The sequence below is a fragment of the Penaeus chinensis genome, chromosome 39, assembly GCF_019202785.1.
Source record: "Penaeus chinensis breed Huanghai No. 1 chromosome 39, ASM1920278v2, whole genome shotgun sequence".
Lineage (NCBI taxonomy): Eukaryota > Metazoa > Arthropoda > Malacostraca > Decapoda > Penaeidae > Penaeus > Penaeus chinensis.
Window position 1 is genome coordinate 19,623,296 of NC_061857.1, and position 10,000 is coordinate 19,633,295.

General features: G+C 30.8%; 1 protein-coding gene across 15 annotated transcripts in view; it reads left to right on the plus strand.

The window, feature by feature from the left end:
* Window positions 1-10,000, plus strand: part of LOC125046924 (protein scribble homolog) — a 98,289-nt gene that overhangs the window by 69,615 nt on the left and 18,674 nt on the right. For 13 of the 15 annotated variants that reach the window (XM_047644932.1, XM_047644940.1, XM_047644934.1 and 10 more), the window contains one exon: window positions 8,556-8,750. The exons of the other annotated variants lie outside the window; for them this stretch is intronic. In XM_047644932.1, coding sequence (XP_047500888.1) covers window positions 8,556-8,750 — 195 coding nt within the window. The remainder of the gene's footprint in view (window positions 1-8,555; window positions 8,751-10,000) is intronic. 15 annotated transcript variants of the gene reach the window in all.

Consider the following 10,000-nt stretch of genomic DNA (forward strand, 5'->3'; position numbering starts at 1 on the left):
TGTCTTTTATTATTATGATTATTATGATTATTTATTATTATTATTATTATTATTATTATTATTATTATTATTATTATTATTATTATTATTATTCTGTATATAATTATCAATATTACCACATTTATTATTGTTGTTATTAGTTTTTATTTGGTAATAGCTTTCATCATTATGATGATTCTTATTTACAATGAAAATATTATAAAGTACCTTCCTGTATATCTTGTATATATAAATCTCTTTTTGTGAGGGAATAAAAGTCTGTTGAGAAAGTAAAAGGTTTTCATAATTTAGTTTGCATGTTAATAGCTTTATTTATTGATTTATTGATTTATTATTTTTTTTTATTTATTATTATTTTTTTTAATTCTTTTGTCTTTTCATATTTTGTCTTGAAATTGATTCTTATTCAAAAGAGATGTGAGAATGTTGAGTAATGTGTGCCAAAAAAAGAAGTTAGAAAAAAATAGAAAAAACAAGTTTCAGTAGCATATATATATATATCTGTTTGAAAGTAAGAGCATATTTACATATCACATTTTCATTGGATTGTGTGATAGTACATATTATCACATATTATATATATTTATATATTTCCTTTTTTATAAAGATTTATTGAAAAGATATTTGAAAAGTAGGTTGGGTATAAATCTTGAATAAGAAAAAGTAAGTCAGGAAAGACTTAGAGGAGAGTTGAGCAGCAGAACATTTATATATTGTCTGTTCAGAGGACTGAATCCGAAAATCTGAAAAAAATTATTTTCTGTGTGTGTGCGTGTGTGCTTGCCTGCGTGCATGTGTGTGCAAATGCAACTGCATGCGTAAGCATGTGTGTGCATGCATCTGACTGTGTGTAATAATGCTGTCTTATGGGTAAAACAAGAAAGAATATATGGAACTATTATTCAGTAGAAGACCCAATGCATTTCTCATTCTCAAGTGTTAAATATGAATTTGGTATTGCTGTTGTTATTAGTATCATTGCTATTGTGACTTATTTCTTTTGATATATTTAAATTTTATTCTTGTTATTAACTTCATGGTTATAAAAGCAGTCTGATCAATAATATTATTATTATTATGTTATTTTATTTTATTTTATTTTATTTTATTTTATTTTATTTGTTTTTTTTATATAATTATACTAAATTATTATTAATTTATTATAATTATAAGTTAATATTATTATATTATGATTATTATTATTATTTTTTTTTTTATTATTATTATTATTATTATTATTATTATTATTATTATTATTATTATTATTATTATTATTATTATTATTATCATTATCATTATTATTATTACTATTATTATTGCTATTTTTTCTAATTATTATTATTATTATTATTATTATTATTATTATTATTATTATTATTATTATTGTTATTATTATTGTTATTATTATTGTTATTATCATTATTGTTATTATCATTAATATTATTATTATTATTATTACTATTATTATTATAATTTTTTATGTTTAATCAATTTATTCTTTTATTATTATTATTATCATTATCATTATTATTATTATTATTATTATTATTATTATTATTATTATTATTTTTATTTTTTTTTTTATTGTTATTACTATTATTATTAAAGTTGTTATTATTATAATTATAATAATAATTGTCATTATTATTGATTATTAATTATTTTCATCATCATCATTATCATTGTTATTATCATCATTGTTATGATTATTATTCTTATCCTCATCATTAATATCATAATGATGAGGATATTGATGGATTATAATTATGATTATGATAATAATCATAACAACAACAACAACAACAATAATAATAATGATTATGATGATAATAGTAAGGACAGCAATTGTTATGATAATGATGAAGTGGAGGATGAAAATGATAATGATAATAGTGATGATAATGATAAAGATAATGATGATCATAATAATGATAAAAATTATCATAGTAATGATCATAATAATTAATATTGATAATGTTAATATTATTATTATTATTATTATTATTATTATTATTATTATTATTATGATTATTATTGTTATTATTATTATTATTATTATTATTATTATTATTATTATTATTATTGTATTGAAAAGTAATTTTATTATTTATTCATTATACAATTTATGGTAATTTTGTTATTCTCTCTTAACTTCTTATATCATCAATCTTGTAATGTCATTGTTGTCATCCTTATTTATGATGGTAGAATATAATGATTTCTTCAGTTTTAATGTTATATAAATTTAAGGGAACAGTAATCCTTTAAAGCTCTGTGCTTAAAGCATAAAACAGTGAACTGTACACATGCTTTTTTTCTCTGACAAATTGAATGGTGAACATTGGGCACACTTTTTGATGTATGCTTGTGCTCCAGTGCTGACTAAGGGGGAGCGGGGTTAAAGACCAAAGTTCCTCGCATTCAGAATGGGATGCTGCTCAGAGCCGAGTGGCCATGCAACAGGAATGTTATGACTCAAGGTCTTAGCCTGAAAGCAAGCCGTTCACCAGTGATGATGATGCAGCTTCCTCAAAACACGGGAGGGAAACGGGGCTATGTAAGATATGTATTGTAGATTATGAAAAAGATATAGGTAAAATGTTTCTAGTATATAAATGGTACTACATATTTGCTACTCTGTTTTGTGTAAGATATGTCCAAGGAAATGTGCTTTGTAAACTGTGAATGGTAATAATATATATGATCATATTTTGTATATTAAAAGCTAGACTCCTGTAGTGCTTGAGTACTGCATTAGTATTGTTGCAGAGCATATTAGTCTAATTATATTCAGGCTTAAACACTCATGTTATTCTGATTCTATACTAGAGTAACAGATACTGAAAACTGTAGATTTTTGAATCTGAGAAAGTTCATCAGCTTTGGTAGGGAAGGAAAGAGTTTGTAAACAAAGCTTACCTTATGGAGCTTGAAGATGATTTATGGATTGTAAATGTGAAGAGAGAGAATAGGAGAGACTTTACAGGGCTTGTTATAATTAAAATTACTTTTTGAAAAATATTCTAGACTGCGAGACAAATTGTTGATGAAAAGATTCTGGTAGGATAGATTATCCTCTATACCACATGTACATTATTTTGAAAATATAGTTTTCTTCTATACTAGTTTTAAATCAAAATGCAGTTAGATAGCAGTACTAGTGTAGAATATGTTCATTTCTGAGAAAAAATTCAAAGTCATGCTCAGTAGCCTTAAGTATTGATGAATTTCCTATCTTTTGAAAGAACACAAAATGCTTTGCATCATGTACTACTGTATTGCTTAAGTTTGTAAGGATTGTTTCATTTTTCCTTAAATTTTTTACTGAAAGAGAAAAATATTTAGTATTCTTTGGGTGTTATTTAGATTCGGTAAAAACAAAGTACTTCATTTATGTCGAGCATTGTAGGAAAAAGGATATGTGGTAAGTAAACAAGTCATGTTTTTACTATTGCACATTCAGAAAAAGAATGGACATTCACAAATGCTTTAGCCTGCACTATTAAATTTTTTTCATTTTTCACTGTAATCTGGCTTGGCATACATGCATGGAGAGGAAAAACGATAAAGTTAAAGAAAGAGATATAAATAACATAAAAAAGACAAGTAAGATATGAAGCTTTGTGCATAAATTCTCTCATGTACAGAACTCAAACCCAACACAAAATTAGTCGCACTGTATTTCAAATTTGCAAATTCCTATGGTCATTAACATGGCATGCTTTAAGCTTTAGTGCCAGTCATATTTTAGCATTTCTTGTAAATACATATTTTTGTATAGTTTGTTTCAGAGGTGCTGAGTTGACTTGCCTATAGATTGTGATACATATATATATATATATATATATATATATATATGTGGGTGTGTGTGTGTGCGCGTGTCTGCGTGGGTGTGTTGGTGAGTGCGTGGGTGCGTGCGTGCGTGTGCGTGTGCGTGTGCGTGTGCGTGTGCGTGTGCGTGTGTGTTTCTGATAGTTGGATATATATATACACACACACACATACATAGATAGATAGATAGATAGATAGATAGATAGATAGATAGATAGATAGATAGATAGATAGATAGATAGATAGATAGATAAATAGTTATAGATATATATAATGATAGATATATGTTTATATATATAGATATATATTTATATTTATTTATCTATGTCTATCTATCTGTATATATGTGTGTATATATATATCTATATCTATCTATCAGAAACACACACACACACACACACACACACACACACACACACACACACACACACACACACACACACACACACACACACACACACACACACACACACACACACACACACACTCACTCACTCACAAATATATACATATATATAAATATACATATATATATATTCATATAAAAATATATACATGTATATGTACATATATGCATGTATATTTATATATATATATATATATATATATATATATATATATATATATATATTTATACACATACACACATATATATACACACTTTCGTGTGTGTGTGTGTATATGTACACACACACACACACACACACACACACACACACACACACACACACACACACACACACACACACACACACACACACACACACACACACACACTTGTAAATGTATGTGTATATATATATATATATGTATATATGTATATATATTATACATGTATACATATATACATATACATATATATATATACATATACATATACATATACATATACATATACATATACATATATATACATATACATATACATATACATATACATATACATATATATAATACTTGTTTATGAATATATGCATATATATATGTATGTCTATATATATATATACACATATATGCATATATACATATATAGGTATATAGAAATATATGTATATATCCATATATAGGTATATATTCATGTATATGTATATATTCATATACAAGTAATATATGTATCTGTATATAAATATATATCTAAATATACATTTATAAGTATATGAGTATGTAGAATATATATATATATATATATATATATATATATATATATATATATATATATATATATATATTTAATATATTTATTTATTATATGTATATATATACATAATTATATATATATTTATATATATATATATACACATTTTTGTATATATGTATGTTGATATGTATATGTATAAATAGATATAAATATAGATACATATATCAATATAGATAGATAGATAAATATAGATACAGATATCAATATAGATAGATAGATGGATAGATAAATATAGATATATAAATATATGTAAAGAGAGAGAGCTAAATATAGATATATAGGTACATGAATGTACCAATATGTATATATGTATGTACTTATTGTAAGTCGAGGTATCTAAAATCATGTGTTTTTTTTAATATTTATGCACAGACATATCATATAAACAATGTAAATGGATAAATAAACAAACAAACAAACAAACACATTTTAAAGATATTGTTCACGAAGCATCACAGTAAGGCTAAGGAAGATAGAGAGATAAGCCTCATATTTACCCTGTATTCCGGGATGGTATGACACGTGCCATAGCCACCTTGATTATAGCTTAGGAATTGTGTTTGCAAGTACTTAGTCACCGCGAAGTCAATTACTAGTCATACTTATCTCATTATTTACCCATTTCTTTGAATTTGGGGGGGGAAAAAATCTTTTATTGATCTGGATATTTTGGTAACATTGTGATAATCATGATGTCAGTAATGATAATGAGAGTATAAATTTTATCAGAAAAGAAAACAAAAAGTTCAAGGAATGGGGAGATGAGGTCATGCAAGGCTACTTATTGACTCATTATTGGTTGAGCACTTGTGAAGCCATCTGTGTGCAACGTAATTCACAATGGACACTAAAAATATAAATGGTTAATAATTGACTTCATAGCACTTAACGAAAAAAAAAGAAAGGAAAAGAAATCTATTTGGCTTCCTTTATTAAAGTTGTCCATCGTAATTTTAGGGAGTTACTATGATAGAAATGATTTATGATATGCCTATACCTCAATTACAAGTAATCACAGTGCAGTTTCCCTTTGGAGAGAAAAAGTATGGATTCACAACAAACTATAAATTAACAGGCTAAAGAAAATTAGTATAATTATACTATTCACCAATCCCAGTATTCTGCCCATGATTCTTTTGTTATGTAGGTCAGTTGAGAACAAATCGAGCCAGTAGTTTGTCAAAATTGACTTCATATTACTATTGTTTCCAAACTTTAACCCATTACGATGTTACCAATTAGGGGCATGCCAAGAGAAATGTGGCAGGGTACCAGCAATTAATGAAATATACACAAATAGTAATTGGTGTAAGAATTAATCTAGTTAAATTTCCAAATGTATCAATATTCAGTATTTCTCTCTCTCTTTCTTCTCTCACTTTTTTCTCTCTCTTTCTTTTCTCACTTTTTTCTCTCACTTTTTTTCTCTCTCTTCTCTCTCTTTTTCTCTCTTTCTTTTCTCTCTCTTTTTTCTGTGTCTTTTTTTCTTTCTCTTTTTTGCTCTCTTTTTTTCTTTCTCTTTTTTGCTCTCTTTTTTTCTTTCTCTTTTTTGCTCCCTTTTTTTCTTTCTCTTTTTTGCTCTCTTTTTTCTTTCTCTTTTTTGCTCTCTTTTTTCTTTCTTTTTTTTGCTCTCTTTTTTTCTCTCTGTCTCTCTCTGTCTCTTTCTGTCTCTTTCTGTCTCTCTCTGTCTCTCTCTCTCTCTCTCTCTCTCTGTCTCTCTCTGTCTCTCTCTCTCTCTCTCTCTCTGTCTCTCTCTCTCTCTCTCTCTCTCTCTCTCTCTCTCTCTCTGTCTCTCTGTCTCTCTCTCTCTCTCTGTTTCTGTCTCTCTCTCTCTCTCTCTGTTTCTGTCTCTCTCTCTCTCTCTGTTTCTGTCTCTCTCTCTCTCTCTGTCTCTCTCTCTCTCTGTCTCTCTCTCTCTCTGTCTCTCTCTCTCTCTGTCTCTCTCTCTCTCTCTCTCTCTCTCTCTCTCTCTCTCTCTCTCTCTCTCTCTCTCTCTCTCTCTCTCTCTCTCTCTCTCTCTCTGTCTCTCTCTCTCTGTCTCTCTCTCTCTGTCTCTCTCTCTCTCTCTCTCTCTCTCTCTCTCTCTCTCTCTCTGTCTCTCTCTCTCTGTCTCTCTCTCTCTGTCTCTCTCTCTCTCTCTCTCTCTCTCTCTCTCTCTCTCTCTCTCTCTCTCTCTCTCTCTCTCTCTCTCTGTCTCTCTCTCTCTGTCTCTCTCTCTCTGTCTCTCTCTCTCTGTCTCTCTCTCTCTGTCTCTCTCTCTCTGTCTCTCTCTCTCTGTCTCTCTCTCTCTCTCTCTCTCTCTCTCTCTCTCTCTCTCTCTCTCTCTCTCTCTCTCTCTCTCTCTCTCTCTCTCTCTCTCTCTCTCTCTCTCTCTCTCTCTCTGTCTCTCTCTCTCTCTCTCTGTCTCTCTCTCTCTCTCTCTCTCTCTCTCTGTCTCTCTCTCTCTCTCTCTGTCTCTCTCTCTCTCTCTGTCTCTCTCTCTCTCTGTCTCTCTCTCTCTCTCTGTCTCTCTCTCTCTCTGTCTCTCTCTCTCTCTCTGTCTCTCTCTCTCTCTCTGTCTCTCTCTCTCTCTCTGTCTCTCTCTCTCTCTCTGTCTCTCTCTCTCTCTCTGTCTCTCCCTTTCTCTCTCTGTCTCTCTCTTCTCTCTCTCTCTCTCTCTCTCTCTCTCTCTCTCTCTCTCTCTCTCTCTCTCTCTCTCTCTCTCTCTCTCTCTCTCTCTCTCTCTCTCTCTCTCTCTCTCTCTCTCTCTCTCTCTGTCTCTCTCTGTCTCTCTCTGTCTCTCTCTCTGTCTCTCTCTGTCTCTCTCTCTCTCTCTGTCTCTCTCTCTCTCTCTCTCTCTCTCTCTCTCTCTCTCTCTCTCTCTCTCTCTCTCTCTCTCTCTCTCTCTCTCTCTCTCTCTCTCTCTCTCTCTGTCTCTCTCTGTCTCTCTCTGTCTCTCTCTGTCTCTCTCTGTCTCTCTCTGTCTCTCTCTGTCTCTCTCTCTCTCTCTCTCTCTCTCTCTCTCTCTCTCTCTCTCTCTCTCTCTCTCTCTCTCTCTCTCTCTCTCTCTCTCTCTCTCTGTCTCTCTCTCTCTCTCTCTGTCTCTCTCTCTCTCTCTCTCTCTCTCTCTCTCTCTCTCTCTCTCTCTCTCTCTCTCTCTCTCTCTCTCTCTCTCTCTCTCTCTCTCTCTCTCTCTCTCTTTAAATACTATTGTTACTTGTACATTTGCATACATACTATTTATTATTGATGAATATGATTGTTACTGTCCATTTTGGTTTTGCTGTGTGTGAAGTTTTCCCTATTAAGAGTCTTCCGTATGGTATCATATTTCAAGTATGTTTTCTTATTTTGAGTATATGAATATGGCAATTATAACTTGTGTGACAGAGCTATATGACAATGGTGGAGAAGAAAGTTTTGTGACAAAATTTCAGTTATATTCCATTCTCAAAAGTCTGAACCCACCCAAGCACCATTAGTCACTCTCATATAGCACCTGCCGCACTTCTAACCAACTAACTCCAACGATGTCCTCCGTGCTTAGCCCATAGCCTCCTTGGGTCGTGCCAGCACCAATGGGGGCGATCTGAGTCAAATGGTATCCCCCGTACCCCCATCTTCCACACCCTTTTCTCCCATCCCCCCTCCTGTGTACGACTATGAGGGCTCAACCGAAGACTTGATGGAGTCCCAAGTGCGGGGACTGGGTGTTGCTAACCAAATAAACAGTCCGGTGAAGGTATGTGGAGGAGAGGAATTGTGCATGGTGTTCTTCTCCAGCCATGACGAGAGAGTTGATTTGCATATTTCTCCTATTTTCCTTGTTTTTTCCCCCTTTTTATTTGATGCTTAAGGTTTCTTATCCATTTTTTTGAAACAGCATTTGCTGCATGAATGTATGCTGGTTTTTTTTCAGTTGTTAAAATTTTCCATTTCTTCCTTTTTCAGAGATATATGAAATGTAGCTTTTTATTTATTTCCACAGAACCTAGCTTATTTGCATTGCAGAAATTATGATTAGTATGCATGCAAAGTTTTAACATTTTAATTTATTCATATTCAAGTTTCCAGGTAGTAATTAATACTAGTATTGTTCTCATGAGTAGTAATTCAAGACTTGGGTTTTTTATATATGCATAATAGGGTTAGTAGTTGCAGTTGTCTTAATAGATATAAAGATTTGCATTTCAACAGCAAATGAAAAGTAGAGGATATAATTTTTAAAAATTAAACTTTTCAATTACTATTTCATTGTAGCTGTTTTATGATACTTTGGGCTATATTATAAATTACCATGATAAGCTTAACAGTTTTAGCTTAGACACATTGTCTTTATTTCTTTGGATATTTCTTTTGTAGTGGAAATGAATTCCTTATTTTCGTTCATACCTTTTGAGCATGGGAAACTACATCTGATTTGACTTTGCATGAGCTGTAGCAAAGACACTGTCCTAATTCCAAGGCAGATCTTGGAAGGTCTTCTTGACTCCTCTGCTTACATGACATATTAAAGGTCATGATCTTATTACCAAAATTTTGCTTTTTTGTTGCAATCCTTCTTTTGCTCATTTTTGTTTTACAAAAATTATTCTTGTAGCTAATGTGCCTGATGTTTTATTTTGATATGTACATTGATACATCTTGAGAAAAAGGTGTTGTAGTGAGCACTACCTTCTGTATATAACTGGAACATGGTAGCCACAAGGATTCTTCTGAATTTGCTATACTGACCTTATCTTGGTTAGATATTTACCTTTAAATTACTCTTGTATGTGCTATGAGGTGGGATCTTCATTAGGAGAGGAGGTCAATTTTGTGTTAGTATTTTTACTAAAAGGAAAGTGATTTTCTGATAACCATTTTTTATTTCTTGTCTATAAACTGTCATAGCATAGTTTTTTTCAGTTATTTTTGAAGAAACTTTTTTTTTTTAAATGCAAAACCCTTTACATGTGATGACACTGTAAATACTAAAATACAGACAAGTAC